The sequence below is a fragment of the Rhinoraja longicauda genome, chromosome 30 (genome assembly GCF_053455715.1).
Source record: "Rhinoraja longicauda isolate Sanriku21f chromosome 30, sRhiLon1.1, whole genome shotgun sequence".
Classification (NCBI taxonomy): Eukaryota; Metazoa; Chordata; class Chondrichthyes; order Rajiformes; family Arhynchobatidae; genus Rhinoraja; species Rhinoraja longicauda.
The window spans coordinates 23,477,927-23,502,511 of NC_135982.1; the positions used below are offsets into that span (position 1 = coordinate 23,477,927).

Below are 24,585 nucleotides of genomic sequence, written 5' to 3' on the forward strand. Positions count from 1 at the left end.
ATAAAGTCCTCGTCTGCTCAACTCTCCCTATAACTCAAGACCGCAAATTCTGGCAAATCCTTACAAATCACCTTTCCACTCTTTTCAGCTTAATGACATCTTTCCTATGGCATGTCAACCAAAACTGTACACAACTCTCCAAGTGTGGCTTCACTTACATCTTGTACAACTGCAATATAACATCCCAACTCCTGCATGCAATACTCTAACTGATGAATGCCAGTGTACCAAACACCTTCATCACCGTCTACCTGTGATGCCACTTTTAAGAAAGTATGTACTTGTACTCCCAGATCCTTCTGTTCTAGGACATACCCAAGGCCCCTACCTTTCACTGTGAAGTCCGTTACTGGTTTGACTTTCCAAAATAGAACATCTCACACCTCTCTGAATTTCTTTCCATTTGTCATTCCTCGGCTGATCAAGATCTCGCTATAATGTTTGCCAAATATCTTCCCTGTTTATGATACCTTCTATTTTAGTAACATCTGCATACTTACAAACTGTGCCTTGTACGTTCTCATCCAAATTATTTAAATAAATGACAAATAACAATGGGGCCAGCATCAATAAATTTGGCATGCCAATAGTCTTGGATCTCCAGTCTGAAAAATAACCTTCCTCTATCACCCTCTGCTTCCTTCCATGGAGCCAATTATGCATTCAGTTAGCTTCTAATCTTCCAGACTAGCCTACCATGCAGGACCTTGGCAAATGGCTTGCAAAATATCATTTACACAACTGTAGCATATTTTTGGAACTATATTCACAAGAAAACTGTGCAGACTCGTTTGCTATATTCACAATTCACTAGATTTCTAGATATTAAACAAAAATATACTGAGTGCGTGCAGGAAAGTGACATTGTGGCAAATGATCAGTCCAGATCTTATTGAAAGTTGGAACTGGCCCGAGAGGCCATATATGGCTTTCACTGCTTTTATTTCTCAGGAGACGCATTAATGGGAATAAAAATACGTATGCAGGAAGGGTCTCGACACCGAAACGTCACCTATTCCTTCTCTCCAGAGATGCTGCCTGACCCGCTGAGTTACTCCAGCATTTTGTCTCTGGCTTCGATTTAAACCAGCATCTGCAGTTTTCTTTCCTTCAAATATCTTTATATATCTTCAGATATGTTTGTTATCTGAAAGTTTTACCATGCACCTGCTCAAAGTTCTAACTACGCCTGAATTTAAACAAAACCGGTGCCAACTTTTATAATATTCCTTTCAACGGCCTGAGGCATGTAAAGTGAAACTCAACTGAACAGCACAGCTCAGAATTAACACATTGCTGATACGGTAGCCATCGCAACACATTGTATTCAACGCTACACGAGCAAGTGTAGCCTCTGTGGATTGGCTGGTGCCCCCGGCCTTAGAGACTGTTGCCAACAACGTTTCAGGCCGAAAATAACTGCAGATCCCGGGACACGAGCCAGTGAGCCAGGTAGGAAGTGGGAATTTCTCATAGGTTACACCCAGATTTGCAAATTTGTTACAATAATCTAAACCTAATCTCGAAAACATTTCCAGTGCAGTCTGCATTATAACCATTTCACTGCATCGATTCATGCATTACAATTCAAAATAATTTAAGGCTATTTCAACCAAAATGATTGCAAAAAGAACAGAGGTCCCCAGTTCTTGCCCGGTCCAGTTTACTGGGATTTCTTCATCTGAAAAATTTCCCCGAATATTTGTAAAATTCCATTGAAGCTTCAGCGATAATCAATGCTTGCTAATATTGCTTACCGTGGTTATATTTTTCTCTGTCGGAAGCATCGTCGATGCTCAATGTTTCTGAATCAAAGGACCAAAGACAGTTCGAAATGGCATCGTGCAAATACGCCGCGGTAACTTTCAGCGAGACTGGACAGGACATTGGGCACGATCTTGGAGCAACCGCATTATGAGGGAAATCACACACTATTCCTGATCACTGTCCAGTGATTCTCGGGGCTTTCGAATAACAGTCGAATTTAAATAAATCTCTCCACAGTTGAGAAACTGAGTGACGTTTAAAATGCACTTTCCGAGAAACATTTGGACAGATCTGTGGATAGGAAGAATTTAGAGGAATATGGGCTAAATACGTCCCAAATAGGACGAGTCTAGAATGGTAACATGGTCAGCGTGGGCTAGGCGGGCCGGAGGGCATACAGCTCTATGACTCTAATATACATTCACATCCCCATGGGATCTTCTTATTGCAAGTCAGGAGATGCCATATCTGCCATTTTCCATCCTCCCTTCTCACTTTACTGGGCCTCAGACTTTAGAAAACTTTTATTACAAGAGGGTTGCATTACAAAATTAAAGAACATTCGCTGTAACTATTGGAGGATGGTGAAATCACAGAACAATTGCCACAGCAATGTCTTTTCTCCCTCACGTCTATATTCAGTCATCTCCCTCTACTTACAGTTGTTGGAAGGAACTGCAGATGCTGGTTTAAACCGAAGATAGACACGAACTGCTGGAGTAACTCAGCGGGACAGGCAGCATCTCTGGATGGAAGGAATGGGTGACATTTCGGCTGGACCCTAAACGAAACCCCACTCCTATCCAGAGATGTTGCCTGTCCCACTGAGTTACTCCAGCATTTTTGTGCTATCTTCCCTCTACTTACACCTCCTCTAGGCAGATCATTTCCAATTACCAGACTCCTCTCAGCCAGCATCACCTCTAATTTCACCAATGTGTGTTCTGGTCTCCATCCTAGTAACAAACACTCCCTATGTTCTAGCAATGAACACTCCCTATGCTCTCTCTCCATCCCGAACCTCTGCAACTTAAAACATGCATGTTTTCTAGCGTTGCCAAGATCTGATCAGATCTTAAAATATCAGGTCTTTGACCTGGAACATTAATCTGTTTCCATCTCCACAGATGCTGCCTGACCCGATGAAAATGTCTAGCATCGACAGAATTTTCTGCTTTATGACATAAGTTCTATATGCAGTTATTGTCTCTACATGAAGGAGCCAATGACTTGTGGGCAGTTCAGAGAAGGTTTGCTAGATTTCCTCCACATTGCCAGGGGTTATATTATAAGGAAGAAATAAGCAGATTGGAGTTTAGAAGGTGAACTCCTTTGCTTGGTTGTGGCTGTGAGGATGTCTCTTCTGTTAAAGAATCAGTGGGTAAAATCTCAGGATAAGATAACGACCATTTAAGACTCAGACACAGGGAAATTACCTCTCTCCGAGGTCTGTGAGTCAGAATAGGAGCCTGAAACCTTAAGTATACAGAAGCCTGTATGCAATGCCTTGTGTAATTTTGTAGGTGGGGAACTGAACAGATAAGAAAACCATTGGCAGCATTTTCTTCATTCCAAAGGCCTTTTCAGGCATTTGCTACAACGTGGAGAGCAGACAATCACATTTACCTATATTAAAGTTCTTGCTTTAAAGCCATAACTGATACTAAATGCGCTATTCTGCGGCAAGTAGATTTTTGAAATATTAGACAAATCATGGTTTGTGGGGACCAGACAGAAACCAATGTCAAGGCCAGATTAGTCGTGATTTATTAATCATTGGACCAAATGGCCTACACCTTTCCATCTTCCTATCAAGAGAAAAGCAATGCACTTGTATATTTCAAATTTAGTATCGCATTGAAATGAGAGGATAACTCCTAGAAACTATTAATGTTGTAACAGGACAGGACACACTTGATACAGGGGGGATATTCTGAGTGACCTGAAAGTCACAGCATCATATTTGAAAATTAGAAGAAAGCCCTTCACACAAAGGGTGATTAACATGTGGGATTCACACGTTCACATGTTCACAGCCATGATCATATTGAATGGCGGTGCAGGCTCGAAGGGCCAAATGGCCTACTCCTGCACCTATTTTCTATGTTTCTATGTCTATGTTTCTATTCTACATCACAGAAGGTAGTGGAGGCCATGTCATTAACTGCATTTTCAATAAGGAGGTAGATATAGTTCCTAATGCCAAAGATATCGAGATATGGAGAGAAAGCAGGAACACGATATTTAAGTGGATGATAAACCATGATTGTGGTGAGTAGCGGAGTAAACCCAAAGAGTAAAATACCTACTCCTGCTCCTATTTTCAATATTTCTATTTGGTGCTCGCAATGTGCTCCCTCATACATTGGATCAATGAAAACGCAGGCTGGGTAAGCATTTAGTCCGCAGGGAGTACCTGATCTCCCAGTAGCCTGTCAGTTTAATTCTCCATCATGCTCTGACCTAACCTCTTTTCCTTTGGCTTCCTACACTGTTCCAATGCAACACAACACTTCATCTTTTGATTTGGCTCAAATTTGAATTAAATAATTTCACATGATCAGCCACAACAATCTTGTATCTTGCATATTTATCTTGTCTACAGATCCCAAATATAGGATTAGTATTTGGGTTACTGTGGAATGCTGATGAATCAAAAATATCACAAAGCTTTTGGACATTGACTGCCTTCATAGCTCCCTTTATTAACTAACATGTTCAATGGAAGTAAGCTAGTCATTATTGTACAAAATATTTTTCCAATATGTTTACGTTTCAGAGAGAACCTGGATGCACACAATGCCTCGTGGGAGTGCATCGAGTAATCGTTCCAATGGAAGTGATGGAGAGGTGGAAGGGCTTGGTAGGAAATTTCTGTACCCAATTTAAATCTCCAATGTGCACAATGACGCAGCACATGTTGATTTTAAAATCTTAATGATATAGATGAATATTTTGGGGCAGTGGAATAATATCAGATAGATGCGTTTTTCTTTGAACATAGCTCTAAGATTACATTCATCTCCTTACAGCTGAAAGTGAGTTGGCAAAGCTGCAGCATCAGTTCAGAATCATGGAGGGAGATCGGCAGGCATATACCCTGGAGTCCCAGGAGCTGCTGAGGAAACAGTTGTAAGTGTCACCAGGATACAGGATTCTATATGCAAAAGATTAATGTTACATTAGGACTGGTAGTTGGGATGTATGTGCCCAGATAGAAATACTGTTTTGATAGAAATTACTGTGTGATGCGTCAGTGTCACTAATAACTAAAATAAACCGTTCAATTATTCAATTGGAAATTGGCAGTGAAATCAGAATTGATGAAGGAGGGCGGGTGTTCGGATGAACTTTTAAAGCCAAAACAAAATGGAGGATTTCAACCATTAAAACAGGTTGCGCAGGAATATTTCAGTGATGGTTACTGAAGACAAGTCTAGTGGTAACTCTTATCAGATTTGTGCCAAAGCCACACAGGCAGTACCCAGGATACACAAGGGTTCCGACACAGAGAATTGACCATAAACTGAATTTTCCATGTCAAAAACATACAATTTACCCCAATACTATGATATATGTAGAAATTACAATCTTTGATGTATGGACTTGATGTATGAAAGTCAAAATACCTTGGCAGCAGTTTGGCTGCAAATTTTGCTTGGATGTATAATGATTAATTGATTCATTGAATACCCATTTTAAAATGTCCTCCTTAATTGTATTGCTGAGTTTAATCTATCGACTACTTCTGATTCCAGTCTTAACTGAAAGTTTCTACAGGAAGGTTTGTGATTGTGTTTCATCTGGAGAAGAAATATTGATTTATTTTCTTGTGATATTTCCATTTCTCTTGTTTACAAGGTGTAGGATGAACAGTATCCTCACATTTCTACTCACACAACATGTATATTCATTTCACTGCTGTGGGTTATTGACAAGGGCAGAAATCACTCTATGGTTTGGAAGAAAATGTTCAGTGTGCTTTTTAGGTTGCAGTGATCTGTTTTCAAAGGGATGAATCTGAGCCAAACTTATTTTTGACATGGGAAAACATGTGTAAAGTTGGATCTCTGTAAGTCAGGTCGTCTGTAACCTGGGGACTGCCTGTACTGTGAAGGGTTGTCCTTTGATTCTTGATCCTTCTGATTTTAATAGGGCAGATATCGAGAAAATGAAAAAGGATCGTGAGGAGTTAATGTTAAATCTACAGCTTTTGGAGAGCAAACACAACCAGCAGCAGGACCAAGTGGACATGGAAAGCATTCAAAACAGCTTGATTTACCAGGAGAAGCTGGAGGAACAAATCACCACTGAGAAGCAAAAAATCAAGGATCTGGAAGTGGAGGTGAAGATGTGGCTTACTACTTGGCATTGATAGCAAGGAAATGGAAATTCTGTTGGAAATGAAATCTGAGCCAGGATGCCCAGAGATGGGAGATTTATTTAGAACATATAACAGTAGAGCACAGTTGTAGACCCTTCTTCCCACAATGTCCAAGCCAAACATGATGACAAGATAAACTAATCTCCTCTGCCTGCATGTGGTCCATATCCCCCCCATTCCCTGCATATCCATGTGCCTTTCTAAAAGCCCTTTAAACACTACTATCGTATCTGTCTCCACTGCCACCCCAGGCAGTGCGTTCCAGGCACCCACCACCTTCTGTGTAAAAAACCTTGTCCTGCACATCTCCTTTAAACTTTGCCCCTCTCTATTTGATTCTACTTCCTGACTTACTGTCCACAACAGGAGAATAATTTCAGGAAATAAAAGTTTGGTAGCAAGATACTACTCCAGGCCCACAGAGTTGCTGTGTTGGGGGTGGGGTGAGATAGACAATGCACGATGCCAGGAGAATTTGAACCGGGTCCAAGGCAGGAATCTGGGGGAGTGAATCTCCATGACTGTGAGGACATGGATGTATATCCATTTCAGCGTATGTTTGTGGGTACCTCTGACTGTATGCCTGCATATATGTGCTCACATGCATTGTCTGCATTCACACAAATTGGAGAATCTGTGACTGTGTCAATAAACATGTCTTGTAAATTCCTTTTGTTTAAATCTTTTCAATACAGATAAAGGTCTTGGAGCAAAAAATCTTTGAGCAGAAGAAGAGGTTGTGTAAAGGTGTTAACGTTAAAGCAATGAATGAACAGCTGGCGAAGAACATTGGGGTCATGGAGGATCATCAGGACAGGGTAAGAATTCCCAGAGTGTGAACAAGTCGGTGATGGCAAATAATCTGAATGTTCTTCACGTAACTGGCATAGACTCTTTGGGCCAAATGGTCTCCTTTTGCGTTGTAACAAATCCATGATTCAACTCCCATGCAGGAAATATTACTGATGTGAATTTAAAGGATGACAGGAATTATGGCCACAAATGGTAAAAATCTGCTCAGTTCCAATGTGGTTATAGAGGGACTGCTTTTAAATTCTCAAATTGAATCTCTCTTCTTTTTAATCTCGTATTTCATCTAATTGAGCTTCAATTTCAGTGGGTTTGGGCACTTTCATGCCAGACCTTGGCATGAATATTTGCAGAACTGCACAGAAGGTGTGACAGCTGTGTACCAAATTGAAAAATAAATAGATAATTCTGGAGATGAATATCAATGTGAATCCAGATTACTTTAGCTAATTAGTTTTGAACGTTAATGAACACTCCAGATCAGTTATCAACCGATCTAGGATCCCTAATTTTATGCGCAGAGCTGCATTAAGAGGCATTGTGGAACCAAGCTCCCTCTAACCATGTTGTGAGTTTTATTTTAACTAAAGGCACTTTCTTGTCCTTGTTCAGTCCTCATCCCACTTTGAGTTTCTAGGTTAACTTGCGTTCTAAATACCTAATCTATCAGAACTAAAACCGAAAAAGAGATTAAATATACAGTTTGTAGAAACAACAATCTACTGATGCTGATTTACCAAAAAAACACACAAAGTGCTGGAGTAACTCAGTGTGTCAGGCAGCATCTCTGGAGAACATGGATAGGTGATGTTTTGGGTCAGGACCCTTCTTCAGACTGATTATAGCAGAGGCACGGCAGGAAAGCTAGAAGGGGGGGGGGGGGTGTTGATAGGCAGATGGTTGGACAGAGGCCAGAGATGAAAAGACAGAAGGTATGAGACAAAAGGATTAAAAAGTTGTGAATTGTGAAGCTAGAGAAAGGAATCTAGTTGGAAGGGGAGAAATAGGTTTGAGTCCAGGGGGTTTGAGGGGAAAGAGGGGGAGAAAAAAAAAGGTGTGAATGGGGGCGAGGTTGGGGGGGCTGGAGAGGAGGGGGTTGTAGTTACCTAAAATAGGAGAATTCAATTGTTGGTTTGTAAGCTATCCATACGGAATACAAGATTCCTCCAGTTTGCGTGTGGCCTCACTCCGATGATGGAGGAGGCTCAGGACAGAAAGATCAATTGGAAGAAGAGTTAAAATGGTTAGCAACCAGGAGATCGGTGAAATAATCGTCGAGATTACGCTTTGTCTTACTGATATACAGGAGGCTACTTTGGGAACACCAGACGCAGTAGGACTGCTGGGGTCCTTCGGAGGACGTGAGGGCAGAGGTATAGGGACAGGTGTTACATCTTCTGCGGTTGCAAGCAAAGGAACCAGGGAGGGGGTGGTTTGAATGGGAAGGGATGAGTGAACCAAGGATTGCAGAGGAAGCGGTCTCTGCGAAAGGGGTGAAAGTGGGAAGATGTGACTGGCGATGGGATCATGTTGAAGGTGACAGAAATGTTGGAGAATAATGTGTTGGATACAGAGGTTTGTGGGGTGAAAGGTGAGGACTCTATCCTTTTTCTTGGGGGAGAGGGACTTTACTGTCTCATCATTTAAAATAATTTGTATAAATTATTCTCCCCCATTTACAGGCATTGAGGAAATTCAATACCCAGCTGATGAGAAATGGACAACTGAGGGAACAAATTGACATACTGCGTGTTGAGCGCTCAAGGTTTGAGCAGCTCTACAGGAAGCTAGAAAAAGTAAGGATTAAAATAATTTGTTTTGCTCCATAGTTTATATATTATCTTATGCTGGAATGTGTCTCCTCTAGCTCAGGGTCTAACGTGACTGCAGCCCAGAGTCAGAGGCTTCACAAATGTAATTTACAATTCTCATGGGAGTGCATAGATCCTCACCATTCTGCATGCTGAAACTCTAATCAAAACATATCTTCCTGCAGAAAATTGGAAAGGTGATTCTTTGTTTTTCAATTTCCTCTTCCGTGGCACTCAGGAGATTAGCATTAACCCACCCCAATTGTTACTAGACGCAAGCCTTAACATAGCAGTATAAGATAAATTGTGTGGACAATCTGGCAGATATCCATTTGCTTCTTGGGTGAGTCCACAAGTCGTTAAACTTACTAAATTTGGTTTCACGGTTTTTGAGAGTGGGGTTTAAACACTCTTATTTCTGGTTCCTTCACTAGATTTACATAGGGGATCCCAAACTTGCCTTTGCTCCTGTGGACAACAAGCAGCTGACTATTTTCTGTGCAGATCAGGATACTTTATCAGGACCAATCCAACATACTTTTGACAGAACACCTAGGCGTGAATTACTCTGGGCAGGACCAGGTTCAGAAACATAAATTGGAGGCTGTGGAAAGGAACTCAATCACACTGAATTTAAAAAAAAGGCCAATTTGAATGAGTGGTGGGAGACCCTCAAGCTGAATGGCCTTTTCTTATTTTTATGTTCCTTTGATTGTTGGTTGCTCACTAATTGAAGCTGCAATGCTGTTGTAATTACATAAAGAAAATCTGACATTTTGTAACCCCAGTGCATCATCTAACCCCAGACAATTGATGTACCTCTCTCGCTTTGAATAGGAACTTCTTGAGACTCGGAAGGAAATCGGTTCCGTGATCGATATTTCAACTGCTGCCTATGATGCCAGGTGATGAGATTGAACGTCAGTGACACTCTTCTCAGCTCATTTTCCCTCATCTTGATTAGCAGATCGAAGCAGCCTTCTGAAATATTTCACCACACGAGACAGGGTGATTTCGCAATAGTGGCATGCTGGAAACCAATTCACATTATTCCTTGAGTTACCTGGAATTAAATATGTATGCATAGTGAAGACCAGACAAAATGTAGTTGATGAACTATCTCTAAGGTTTCCCATCCCAAACAGTTCATTAACCCCTCCACCACCTTCCTCGTGTTATTTTATGTATCCTTTTGAGGTTCTCAGTTTTCTATGGCACCAGAAGTTGTTTATGTTTCAGTGTTCTAATATGATATCAAGGAAACTAAAATACAAACGACAAAACTGTCCCCACTTAATCCTCTTCAGGTTTAATCGATTAAAGTTGCAGCATAAGGGCATGCAAGGTTATGGGTCATTGTGCTGAGTTAAATGCTTTTAGACTGAAATGTGATAATTGGCCTCAGCACTCAAAAGGCTGAATCAGGAAACAGCAAGACAGAATCGTAGTTTTGAAAGCTATCTAGTGATTCCTGATTGCCAGTAGATTCCTAATGACCATATGATATGAATAGATCTGACCTGGTTGTGAAGCTCACTTTGGTGCAATAGCCCAGGAACTCCTCTTGTCCAAAAGCATGTGATGTAGGTGAATAAACCATTTAATAATATCAACAATCACTACAAAGCATTGGATTGGAGCAAGGTTCCAATGGGCTGAAATAAGGTTTTCCATTTCCTTCTCAAAGAAATATACCTTTGAATACTGGTCTTGTCAGCAGCAACAAAGTCCCGAGATGGATGCGGTCAAAGATACTCATGGAATCTAATTCTGGCATAGACTGAAGAAAATATTTCCCTCTGTTGTTCAGGTGGCATCAAGTAACATCAATCTAATCTGTTTCCAGGGATGAAGCACAGACAAAGATGCTTCAATTGAAGGAGAAGGCAGAGAAGGACCTGGCTCTGCATGCAGTTGAGATGAAAGAACTTCAGCGAGTCATTGACCATGACAAAAAGCTGAAGGAGTTCATGGCAATTAAAGCTCAGGAGCGCTCTGGTGAAGATGAAGCTTTATATGGCATCTACAAGAAAGGTAAAAATGATAATGAAATAACATTGCCTGAGTGATACATGCATGAGACAAACATTTTTATTACTCATTCTCAGGGTGTTGGTGTCAAAGGGAATGCCAGCCAGTTAATTGCATTTGCCAAATGCCCTGATTAAAATACAATTGAGGGTCTCAATAACACACTTCAGTTAGAAGTAAAAAATAGCCGTGTGCCACTGGATCAAATAAAGGACACGAAGTGAAGCCAACATGTTTCCACCCCTAAAATTCATTTGTGAATGAGTTGGGATTTTAAACAAGCCAATAAGGTTTGCAGTCACATTTGCTGACACAATTTAAAAAAATGGAATCCAACTTCTCATAGTGCCCAAATGAGATTTGAACTCCTATTTCTGGATTCCACGTCCAATAATGTATGTAACATCCTGTGTGGTAGATCTGTTAGAGTGGCACATGACACTATGACACCCTGTGCTCCTGCTTCAACTGGAATACATAACGTACATAAAGTTATTTACTCAAGAAAATTTGTCTCAAACGGTAATTTGAAGTGCACATCTTGAGACTCAGAGACAATTGATAATTGATCATCTGGTCAATGGAGTCTGTGTGGAAAGTTGGGAAATCTAAGTAAATAGAATAGTGCAACACCAATTTTACTGGTCTGTTCAGGAGCTCTGATCTTCTCCAATGGAAGTTTTAGCGATTCTCACAATGTTCGTGGACAGGATCACAGAAATGTACACATACTCACTTATAATGTTATAGACCAGGATAATGCCGCGAGAAAGAGAAAGGACCCAAAGGAGGAGACGATGGAGATGTATGAGGCTGTCTTCCAGCAGATCCGTGCACTCACAGGGGAGGACAACTTGGATGCACTGGTCGCAATGTTTGTTGAAGGTAAGTAAATACTTTCAGCCTTCCATTTGTGAGGTGAAAGATTTGATCTATGTACCAGGTCCAAAACAAAGCATGATGGTGGGAATGGGGAAAGTGCAGAGGAATGAGGAGTGGTGGTTGGTGAGAGAGGGAGGTGGAGTTTGGGGGCAAGTTGGAAGTGATACTGATCAATAAGGGATTGAAAATTACGAGAGGCACAGACAGGGAATACATTCAGAACTTTTTTCCCAGGATGGAAATGTAAAATACTGGAAGGCAAACCTTTAAAGTAAAGGGGGCAAAATTTAAAGCTGTGTGGGGCTTGTTTTTAACACAATGAGTGGCGGGTGCCTGGAATGTGCTGCCAACGGTGGTGGTGGAAGCAGATACGAAAGTGGCATTTAAGAGGCTTTTAAATAGACACAAGGATATGTGGAGAGATATGGATTATGTGCAAGCAGTTAAGATTAGTCTATCTGGACATCATGTTCGGCACAGATATTTAAGGTCAAAGGCCCCAAAAATTGAGGGATTGTGATTCTGATTTTAGCGGCACTGGCTTGTTCAATAATGTGGAAATGGCTCGCTGAGGGATTAAGGCTTCATAAATTCATTAAATTAAAAGATCAGATAGCGTATCTTTTCTGATTTTAACTTCCAGATTATGATGGGTTTTTTCTCCAATAGTGGAAGATCGTAACTTTGCACTGTTTAATTACATCAATGAGCAGAACAGTGAAACTGAGAAACAGCAGGAGGAGATTGTCGATGTAAGTCTACTGAATCAAATGTTCTTCAGAAACCCAGGTTCCAGGGGAGAGGCTGACAATACTGGGCACCATTTTACTTGCAAAGAATGGAAGATGAGGTGGATTGGAATTTAGGGATGTGAGGACCATCCTTGGATTTTAAATATTGTAGATTGAAGGAGATAAGAGATACCGTTTTCTGATCCTGAGATAGAAACAGTTTAAGCAGACGACTGGTGAGCTTTGATTTCAACATATTGCCACTCACTTATGTGGTAATGAACCTATGAAGATGTCCTTAGGATATAAGGGAAACCAGAGCATATGGTAGAAACTCCCAATGTCACAGGGAGACTAAGCTACTCTGCATATATAACCCCGAGGTCAGGATCGACCCTGTTCATAATGTCATGGTGTCCTACAGAACAGAAACAGGCTCTTTGGCCCACCATGCCCTTGCCAACTATTAAGTACCTATCTATACTAATCCCATTTTCCAGCACTCCACCCAGGCATTTTATTCAACCGCCCTCTGGGTGGAAATTTTTTCCTCAAATCCCCACTAAATCTCGTACCCGTTACCTTAAACCTATGCCCTCTACTCATAATTTTGCATATCACAATCTGGTCACCACATCCATCCCTGCTCCCAGAAATCCATTTACTACTGCTGACTGAAATGATCCATCCAGACATCCCGGTGAAGCCTCTCTGTATCCTCTCCAGTGCAATCAGATCCCTCCTATAGTATGGTGACCATACTACTTATAGTTTGTTGAGTTACTGCAGTCAGAGATTCTTGGGAAAGTACATCAAGGTCCCTCTGCTCCACAATACTTCCTTGGGTCCTCCTATTCATTATGTTATCATTGCCGTATTGCCTCCTGTCCCTGGACACCCCCTCAAGAGGTACAGAAAATGTATACCTTCAGATTTAAGGACAGTTTCTTCCCAGCTGTTATCAGGCAATTGAACCATCCTATTACCAACTAGAGAGCAGTCCTGACCTACAATCTACCTCATTAGAGACCCTCGTACTATCTTTAATCGACTTTACTGGATTGTACCTTGCACTAAAAGTTATTCCCTTTATCCTGTACACTGTGGATGGCTTGATTGTAATCATGTATTGTCTTTCTACGGACTGGATAGAATGCAACTAAAAAGATTTTCACTGTACCTCGGTACAGATGACAATAAACTAAACTAAAGTGAATCATCTCTAGATTTTTTAGGAATAATTTCATTTGACATTTTCTTGACCAGTCTACCCTCCCGTCAAAATTATTCTGTAACCATTGTCTCCCCTCCTCAAATCAACAATGACATTTTTCAATGCCATCAAATTAATTTAATATCTCCCAAGAACAAAACACAAAATTTGATCCTAGAATGCACCTGTTCCAGCTAGTGATATCCTTCTTGGCAATTGCAAATTTAATCCCACTAACTAATTCTTCAACACTTTCTCATTGCTGTTTTGAGGAATCATCTTCGGCACGTGCAAGCAGCCCTACAAAAACAGCAGTAACTACATTTAAAAATTCTTAGAAAAGCACAAAGATACAGATGGTGGGAATTTTTTTTTAAAACAGAAAAATTATTGGAAACACTCAGCAGGTCAGGTTGCATCTGAAAGTTCATTGATCTGAAACAATAATCTTGTTTCCCTCTCCACAGATGCTGCCTGAACTGCTTGGCATTTTCAACATTTTCTGTATTTATTTCTCACTTCAAAAGTACTTAATTTTCCATTTGTTTCTGTAATGATTGCTATCAAATGAGTTTCAGTTCAAGTTGGTGAGCAGTATTTTTCTGATCATCTCTCTGAAACACTAATCAATCAGTCCTTTACTCTCCCATAAATTCATTTCATATATGCCCCAGATCCAGGCACAGATTGAAGCCTTCAAATCACAGGAGATGCAACTGGATCAAGATCGTAAACGTGTCATGCAGAAGATTGAAACTCAACAAGAGGATCTGAGCAAACAGTGCGAGTCATATGAGAGCAGGCTCACAGTGGGCAAAAAAATACTGGATCAACTCAAAACTGGTATTTGTTGTTTCCTGAATTACTATGCTTTCACTATTTTGGTACAAGAGTAAACACAAGAGTGAGGCTATGTTCTCTGGCAGCAGAGAGAATCAATCCTTTCAACCCTTCACTATCCGGTCTGATTATTGAAGGTAGAGGATTTTGTTCATGGTTCCAAGTCTATACTTTGACAGCAAATTCATTATATGGATGTTTAGTTCCCTCACTATAACTGTCAAAATCTTTTCAATTACTCTACAAGGCCCAAGTCTGGTATATTCTCGGAATCACGGTGCCACACCGTGAACACTTCATCATGTTCCTCAAACCATTCCCGAACAGTGTGTGCAGTGTGGCAGGGCACATTATCCTGCTGAAAGAGGTCACTGCCATCAGGGAATACAATTGCCATGAAGGGGTGTACCTGGTCTGCAACGATATTTAGGTATGTGACACGTGTCAAATTGACGTCCACATGAATGGCCGGACCCAGGGTTTTCCAGCAGAACATTGCCCAGAGCATCACACTCCCTCCACCGGCTTGTCGTCTTCCCACAGTCAGTTCGGACCAGATGGGATAGCCTTCATTGCCCTCGTGCATCGATGAGCCTTGGGCGCCCAACACCCTGTCGCCGGTTTGTGGTTTGTCCTTCCTCGGACCACTATCGGTAGGTACTCACCACTGCTGACCAGGATCACCCCACAAACCTTGCCGTTTCAGAGATGCTCTGACCCAGTCGTCTGGCCATAACAATTTGGTCCTTGTCAAAGTCGCTCAGGTCTTTACTCCTGCCCATTTCTCCTGCATCCAACACATCAACTTTAAGAACTGACTGTTCACTTGCTGCCTAATATATCCCACCCCTTGACAGGTGCCATTGTAACAAGATAGCCAACGTTATTCACTTCACCTGTCAGTGGTCATAATGTTTTGGCTGATCATTTTATATATATATATATATATATATATATATATGCACACACACACATATATATATATAGCACTATATTGTTTTTTTATGGGGTTATATATATATATATATATATGGGGATTGGGAAAATGGTGTCATTGAGCTAACACTAGAAACACCTTTGATGGAAGGTGTAGCGAGTGATATTTTGGACATTGCCATTAACCTGGATTTGTTCCCCTATAGGGGAGCATGGCAATATAAATATTTGTTGCTGTTGACGACCACCAATCTGAAACCTGCTATTCATCCAGCAGAGGGAGTTACCTATGACAGAGCTGTCAATTAGCAAAGGCCCAAGAGTATATGCAGTGGAAAACACTGAAGCAGGGTGCAATCCATGGAAAGAACCTTTGGGGAAAGGCTAAACTTGTGACACACTGCCTGAAAAAAGAATGTCACTGTGGAATTCTACAATTAAGAATTAAATTACTCTGCAGAATATACACGCATTTCATATTTCCTCATGACAGTTAAACGGGCTATCCAACCATATTGCTTGTAACTATATAAAATCTTGTCTTATTTGAGTGAACCTTGCATGTCCACATTTTCAATGTAAATACTTTCTACTAAATTAGGCAGTTTTATTTAAAATTCCTGATAGCAACTGTACACAAAGCAAAGGCATGAACTGATTCCCAAGATCTCTAACATTTAGGGGTTTGTTCACTTCATGCTTAGGTCTACTGTAGATTAATTAATACAGATTGCAAAGGATCATCAACAATACCATCATTGTTAAATAATGTGACCATCAGGAGGTAGGTGGTGAATTAGATGGACCTTTGCCTTTGCTTATTCAATTGTTTCTGTGCCTCTATCTTTCTTAATGACCATATGACAACATGAGATAACTTATGTGATAAAGTGGAACTTTCACAGATGTATAAGACAATAACTGCAGATGCTGGTACAAATCGAAGGTATTTATTCACAAAATGCTGGAGTAACTCAGCAGGTCAGACAGCATCTCAGGAGAGAAGGAATGGGTGACGTTTTGGGTCGAGACCCTTCTTCAGACTGATGTCAGGGGGGCGGGACAAAGGAAGGATATAGGTGGAGACAGGAAGATAGAGGGAGATCTGGGAAGGGGAAGAGAGGGACAGAGGAACTATCTAAAGTGGGAGAAGTCGATGTTCATACCACTGGGCTGCAAGCTGCCCAGGCGACATATGTGGTGCTGTTCCTCCAATTTCCGGTGGGCCTCACTATGGCACTGGAGGAGGCCCATGACAGAAAGGTCAGACTGGGAATGGGAGGGGGAAGTTGAAGTGCTCGGCCACCGGGAGACCAGTTTGGCCAACGCGGATCGAGCGCAGGTGTTGAGCGAAGCGATCGCCGAGCCTGCGCTTGGTTTCACCGATATAAATAAGTTGACATCTGGAGCAGCGGATGCAATAGATGAGGTTGGAGGAGGTGCAGGTGAACCTCTGTCTCACCTGGAAAGACTGTTTGGGTCATTACCAGAGCCCCCAACGTAGAAGGTAACTTGAAATCACTATACACACCCATTGTTGTGTGGAGTCTATTTTAATTGGCAATGAGTATTGCCTTTCTGATATTATTTGGGTTCTGAATCAAGTTAAGATTTTACACCAGAAGTTCTGGGTGGCCCCACAGGTGTGCAGTCTACTTGATGTCGCACCCACCATATTATGTGGTGTATTGGCCAGTCTTATCAATGAAGCCCACACCACAGTATTTAAAAGAACAGATAATTGACCTTTACACCCTTGGGCTAGGAATGGCTGAATTAGGCAAAGTTCATGCTCCTGAGCATTATCACTGACACTCCTGAAGCTGTAATTGTGAAATATGGATGGATGTGAGCTGTGCTGTGATTTTCTTCTCCTCATTACCAAAGACGGTTTCCATACCCAGTCATGAAGAGTGGCCACTTGTGCTTTGCTTTGACCAATCTAGGTAGAAAAGAGCATTTTTAAGAGGCAAAGGAAGTAAAATAAATTGTACTAAATCCCATTGAGATCACTTTTAATTTGAAATGTATTTCATCTACAGGAATTGAATCATTGTTTAACAAAATAAACTGTGATCGATCAATATTGGATGAAATGTTGGGATCTTCATCTGGAATTCGAGATAACAATGTGATGCAGTATCTGGGCCTCATTGAGCAGCGTACCAATGAGTTATTATCCATCCAATCCTACCTTTCATCCAAGGTATCTTTGCATCACTTCCTTAACTCAGTCTCTGCTTTATGGTATATGCAGAGCTGTGTGTAGGCAGTTACATGGTAATACTGACCCCTCGAGAAATTTTCTGTGCATAACACATGCAGGGCTGATATGTGCCATCCACTGAGAGACAATATCCAAATACATTCTTTGAATTCCAGTAGAGAATAAGAGGATGTGCCTATTTGTAACAAGGTTGATTTCATTTTATTTAATGGCATCAGCTGATGCTCACTGCTGTTGGTGGAAATTTGCTGGGTGCAAATTGGCGGCTATGTTGCCCACATTCCAACAGTGAACACTTCAAAAGTACTTTAAACCATTCTTCCACCCAGCAAGAATCCCCTCTTCCAAGACAGCATCACAGTGGTTATGTGCAATTGTACATCGGATGTTGCAGCACTCAGCTAGGCTGACCAGGATCCCTGTCTGACCTTCAGTCTCTGATGAGTTAGCTAGTGTAGGCCAAGACAGAGCTGTAATAGTTGAATTGTGATGCTTTCAAGGTATTTCTGACACAAATTACCGTCTGTGCCAGTTTTTAGAAGGCGCATGTGTGAGGATCATAATTGAAAGAGTCAAGAGCAGCAATGAGATCTTCCATGCTCAATGGCTTACCAGGTATAACAGGTATAACAGAGCTTTATTTGTCGTTCGGCACCGAAGTACCGAACGAAACTACATAGCAGTCATAGAAAAAAAGAACACAAGACACATAACCCCAACACAAACGTCCATCACAGTGACTCCAAACACCCCCTCACTGTGATGGAGGCAACAAAACTTCCACTCTCTTCCCCACGCCCACGGACAGACAGCTCGTCCCCGACCGACCCGCACAGTCCCCGCACCGGGCGCTCACTGTCTGTGTTTATATATGAAGAATGAGCACATGGCCAAGACACATGGTTGATGTTTGCATCCCTCTTTCCAAATAATAGCCAGTGCCTTCCAAGAATGTAGAGGAATTTGAAAATATTTGACACAGATGACAATATTTGTAACGTACAGAAATTATGAGGTAATGTTGTTTATTATTATTGCCAAATACTCTGACAGAAAATATCATGGGAGTTTAGTTTTACATTGGAAATCTCTAGGTCCTGACATGTGGAAAGGCTCCTTTAGTGCTATATGATTTCACGCAGAGGATAGCGTGTACATGGAACCAGCTGCCTGAGTGTGCTGCAGGTAGGTTCAGTTACATTTAAAAGATACTAAGAGAGGTACATGGATAGGAAATGTTTGGAAGGATATGGGACAGGCACAGTATGGTATATTGGTTAGCATCGATCAGTTGGGTCTGCTTCCATGCTGTTTTGTTCAATTACATTAATTCTCAAGATAGATTATCACGCATAAATGTTTATTGATCAATTAAATTAAATCAAATTTTGACCAATCTTGGTGAATCTGAGTTTGAAGCAAAATGACATTGTTTTGTATTTTATTTACTCCAGGATTATGACAAGCCTTATGACCCACGGAAAACTGCTATGCTGCTGATGGGTCAGAGTTTGGAGAACCCCACTCAGCCAGTCTACATTGAACCTCCTACCACAGGGTTTGTAGCTCCCAGACTCTCAGGAAGGAACAAAGATCAACTCAACCTCTAAAGTATCATATGGAGATTGCAAACTGATGAATGAAACTAATGATTGGGGTGGTGCTAAAAGGAGATAGTAAACCAGCGCGCCATTTTACAAGGAAAAGAATGTCAGACAATATGCAAATATAGTGCATGTGTGTGTGTTGGGGGTGCAAGAATGTAAATATTGTGCCCAGATGTGTGAACTTTGGGAGAAAGGCAATGGAAACTGCTCTCTAAAGGTTTAGTTTAGAGAAACAGCACGGAAACAAGCCCTTCGGCGCACCGAGTCCGCTCTGACCAGCGATCCCTGAACATTAACACTACCTTACAACACTAGAAACAATTTTACATTTATACCTAGCCAATTAAGCTACAAAACTGCACATCTTTGGAGTGTGGGAGGAAACCAAAGATCTTGGAGAAAACCCATGCAGGTCACGGGGAGAACGTACAAACTCCATACAGACAGCACCCCGTAGTCAGGATCGAACCCGGGTCTCTGGCGCTGTAAGGCAGCAACTCTACCACTACGTCACCGTGCTGCAATAGGTTATTGTGTTCAGGGTAAGAGGGGGGAAAAATGAGCTGAGGAGAGAAGTATTTGGAACAAAAAACTTGCAAACGGTTCTCATCCCTGACAATGTTTGGAATTTATATTGAGTGAAGGTAATTGTTGGATCAAGAAGTAAAGAAAGTATTTTTGGTAAAAAATTTAATTCCTCCATTTCTAGAAATGATTATGACAGCGATGTTGACTCTCCAGTGACCGATGAGGAGAGGCCCCTGACTCAGAATGAACTACGGCAAAGAATAATGAAAGGAGTAAGTTATGTGCCAATGCTGTGCCCAATTAATGTGAACTGATCAGTGCTGAGTATCATTGTGAATTTAACTGCTGCATCTCTTCTATGCTAAAGTCTGTTCTAGACCCAATTTCACATTCAAGCATTCCTAAACATGGTGACTCATTGCCAGGTCCAACTGCACAGGGAATATAAAGTCTTTTTGTGGTTGCCCAAATGACCTGCTGTTTTTATTAGCAGCAGGAAGCTAGGAAATGTTAACACCCACACAGATTCACCATGAGAAATTGTCTGATCATCACTTTAAGTTCTACGTGGTTATAAATTGGATTTCTTTTTTTCTTTTTGATTCACTGAACATGTATCCTTCTTAGACAGTCCTTCAGGATCGAGGATGACTAGCTTCCACTCGTCTTATGGGTCTGAGGTGGCTGATGAGACCAATGTGGGAACTGCAGACGCTTTCATAGATAGAGCAGAGGGCGCCTGATGGGGCAGTTGGCTGGATAGTTCATGAGATGACACGCTCCTTCTGCCAGTTATGGACGCTTAAGACGCAGTACTGTGTACCCCTGATGCATAGATTTAAGGTTCTCAATGCCAACATGTTCCACTTTGAGCAGTCATGGGATTCCGAGGAGTCAGCAGGGCTATTTCATTTCTTCACAGAGGCTTTGTGCACAGGATTCTTTTGTTCTGGTCACTTGATAGTTCCCCTTCCTGAGGTGACCAAGTGAACTGAAGTTGAAATAGAAGATAGACACAAAAAGCTAGAGTAACTCAGCGGGACAGGCAGCATCTCGGGAGAGAAGGAATGGGTGACGTTTCAGGTCGAGACCCTTTCATAGTATCCATTTTGGGAATCTGCTGTTGGACATGTAAACATAGTGCCCAACTTCTGACATCATTAGTTAAATGATGGTTATTGGGAAAATATCAGACACATGTGGGTGAATTGCACATGGAAGTTGTTGCACTTTTTTTTAAACTTCCAGTTTCAAAAGTCAAACTCTTGACTTTTAGTTGTGCACTGAACTTAACTCAAAAACAGAACATTGCACATTACCTAAATCTGCAGCAACCTCACTATCCTCAAATGATTTCCTTATCTAAAACTTCTTCCTTCATGTTTGATTGTTGATCAGATGGCAAAATGTCAATTCTTTCACATGCTGTTGTACTTTTTAAAATTCTTTCTGTGACCTTGACCATGCTGATCAATAACTTAGTAAAGACTTGGAAGGAGAAATATACACAAAAATACCACGTAGAAACATATAACAACTTTCCTGGAATTCAGACTAAATATTTAAGCATGTCTTTAAATTGAAACTCTTAGTTTATGGTAAAGGTATGGATCAGGATTCAGTGCTAACATTCACATCTAAGGTGGAAGGTCAGTTTTGCTCTTTTAACCTGCTATAGGGTGATTGATCTGACATCCAAGACCAAATCAATAAAGATTTCCTCTGAATAAATCTGGTGTGTCTGAGGCTGAGCAAAGTTATTCACAATCTTCAACTCATATTTGTCCCCGAGATGAGTTTCGGCAATTTTAATATCCGCTCTACCACCTCTAATATCATCCAACCCTTCAGCTTCATATCTTTGTTACTTCTGTATTCCACTAATGTCCAAGTGTTAAAAGACACTAAGTTCCTTTTACCCTCCATCCTTGTTGCCTTAATAGTCCCATTAAAAACAAACATGAAATTTTCATCTTGTTTTTGAATTGCTTTAAGTTCTTGACCTTCCCACCTCTATAACTGATCCAATCCTACTCTAGAGATATGTGTGGTCCTCCATTTCTGGTCCCAGTACTCTTTGTTTTACTGACTCCATCACTGACTATTGTCTATTGACTGCCCATGCACTAAACTCTGGAATATCCCCACAAAATTCCCCATCATTTCTTTTCCTTATAAAATACTTTGTAAAACCTACCTATTTACAAAGCTTTTGGTCTTGTCTTACGTAGCTCCATTTCAAAAATCATTTTATAATGATCCTGTAAGAACCATCTTGGATCATCACTTCATCAAAGGTTCTTTATATATTCTTGTTGTTGCAGTTAAAGTCTCAGTCCAGAGTTGAGTTTGTAGTTTAGACGGATTCTCCAGTGCAAAACTGACTGCCTTCATGATGAATGAAAAAAAATCCCATATATTTACAGAACAACTATTTCTATTTATTATTTATCACTATTTATTATCACTATTGCAATGCATTTTCTTTTACCAGAACTCAAGGTGTGGATAGGTGTGTGTGGCTGGGGCATTGTACCTTTTACAGTAACTTGGTTAAGAGAGGGACAGGACTGGCAGCTTAATGTTCCATGGTGCAGATGCTACAGGAGAGATAGAGGTGGGGGTAAAAGAGGAGGGGATGATGTTTTATTGATAAAGGAGGAGGTTGTAGAAATGGTCAGAGATGACATTACTGATGGTTCTTCCAGTGAGGCTATATGGGTGGAGCTGAGAAATAAGAAAGGGATGATCACTATGTTGGGAGTGTACTACAGGCCCCCAAATAGTCAATGGGAATTAGAAGAGCAAATATGCCAGGACATTTCAGGCAGTTGCAGGACTAATAAGGTTAGCAGAGTAGGGGATTTGAACTTTCCCAATATGGACTGGGACTGTCATAGTGCAAAAGGTTTAGACGAGGCAAAATTTGTTAAATATGTTCAGGAAAGAGGAAAGAGTGGTGTATATATGGAACAAGCTGCCAGAGGTGGGCAGGTACTATAACAATGTTTAAAAACATTTGGACCGGCGCATGGATAGGATAAGTTTAGAAGGATATGGACCAAAAACAGGCAGGTGAGACCAGTGTAAATGGGGCATATTGGTCGGCATTGGCAAGTTGGGCCAAAAGGCAAGAAATAAATCCATCATCTCTGCCTTAAATAGGCAACACCTTATTTTTAAGCAGTAACTCCCAGTTCTGAATTGGCCTGCCGGAGGAAACATTTTTTCCACATTTATTCTATCAAGACCCCTCAGGAGCTTACATCTTTCAATCAACTCAATCTTTCACCCCTCTAAATTCTAAGGGATGCACACCCAGCCCATTCATTCTTTCCTCGTGATACAACTGACCCATTTCAGGTTTTCGTTTAATAAGTCGTCTGTGAACTGCTTCCAATGCACTTACATTATTCGATAAAAAGAACAATACTGTACACAGTCATCAGATGTAGTCACCCCAATAACTATATAATTGGAGGATAACCTCCCTATGTTTGTATTTATTTCCCCTCGCAATAAATAATAATAACATTTGGTTAACTTTCCTGATTACGTGGTGTGCCTGCATATCAGCCTTTAATGAATTGTCCATCAGGACACCCAGATCCCTTTGCATCTCAGAACTTTGTATTTAGATAAAACAAATTTTTTATTTATTTTTCACAATCTCAACTATTTGTGGGAAAATGGTCACCCCTATATTGCCATGGCATTGACAAGTTCAGTAATTTCATTTCTCATTATTTTTAGGTGATGAAGAAAGAAGCAAAGGCATTGAAGAAAATAGACCGTTCTCTTCAAAAATCCTGAAATATTCAAAGGATCAACTAAGAAACACTCAAGATGATCACACTTAATTGATATACTTCATTGTTTACATAAGTTCTTTGCCATTTCTTTTTCTCTCTTGTTTTCTTCCTTCTGTAATACATTACAACCATGCTGAATGTGGATTTTTACTTGCATTGCTTTTTAAAAATATATTTCTCATAATTCCAAAACCAATAATAGAATGAATCGTTGCCCCTCACAGTATTAATAATGTAGAACCATTTCAATTCACTTGGAGTCATGATGGTCTTGAATTTGCTTATTCAAGTAAATGTTCACAATCATAATTAAATATGCTAATTATCTTTCAAGGTTACAAGAACAAACCGACACACCAGAGATCATTAATGTAATTATGTCAATTCAATATATATGCCTACATTCCACTAAGAATAGCTTTGAGTGTGCCTCTGTCCAGCCACATCTGTAATTAATCGTTCTTCCTGAAGCCAATGGCAAAATTTGGAATTTTGTGCCTTTACCATTCCTAGAGAAAGCAGTAGTGTCGAAATAAGCAAATAAACCAACTATTATTCCATCCTGGGTTTTTTTTGCCAGATTATGCTTCTTTAAAAGGATATTTCAAACTTATGGGAATTACATAAATACACCTTGATGTTTTCAGGCTAGGTTGATAACTCTACAAAACAACAACCGCTTATAATATATTAACCGCTAATATATATTATATATTACATAATATATATTATAAACCGCTTATAATATATTAAGAATATCTCTTCAGTAAAATCATCCTGCCTGCTTCATCATTAAACAAACTCCGAACAAACAAATATTTTTGCATAACATGTTTCATCTTCAGAGTTTGCCCAGTCTGGTTCATGCAGAGATGAAACAGACATGCAATCATTTGTAATATCTCAGTATTAATGAATGGATCAAAAAATCAGTATTCAGTACCACGTAATAACTTACCAAGGTTCCTTCAATATTATCTCCCAAAACATATGGCTTATTAACTGG

At 40.6% G+C, this 24,585-nt stretch overlaps 1 protein-coding gene across 1 annotated transcript; it reads left to right on the forward strand.

Annotated features, from left to right (window-relative positions):
• The first annotated feature begins 1,342 nt into the window (after positions 1-1,342).
• Positions 1,343-24,312, forward strand: odad1 (outer dynein arm docking complex subunit 1). Its single transcript, XM_078425365.1, has 15 exons — positions 1,343-1,452; positions 4,547-4,630; positions 4,800-4,899; positions 5,923-6,112; positions 6,847-6,969; positions 8,644-8,757; positions 9,610-9,677; positions 10,619-10,806; positions 11,554-11,688; positions 12,355-12,437; positions 14,304-14,472; positions 17,448-17,611; positions 19,087-19,190; positions 19,949-20,039; positions 23,521-24,312. The coding sequence occupies exons 2-15, from the start codon at positions 4,558-4,560 to the stop codon at positions 23,578-23,580; spliced, it is 1,662 nt and encodes a 553-aa protein (XP_078281491.1). The 5' UTR covers positions 1,343-1,452; positions 4,547-4,557; the 3' UTR covers positions 23,581-24,312.
• Positions 24,313-24,585: the final 273 nt, after the last annotated feature.

What these genes read in the sequence shown, in the direction of transcription:
- odad1 (XM_078425365.1), top strand. Translation starts at nt 4,558, where the DNA reads ATGCACACAATGCCTCGTGGGAGTGCATCGAGTAATCGTTCCAATGGA. An exon ending in TCAAGGATCTGGAAGTGGAG is followed by an intron (nt 6,113 to 6,846) that starts GTGAAGATGTGG and finishes TTTTCAATACAG; the next exon opens with ATAAAGGTCTTGGAGCAAAA. An exon ending in TCTACAGGAAGCTAGAAAAA is followed by an intron (nt 8,758 to 9,609) that starts GTAAGGATTAAA and finishes CGCTTTGAATAG; the next exon opens with GAACTTCTTGAGACTCGGAA.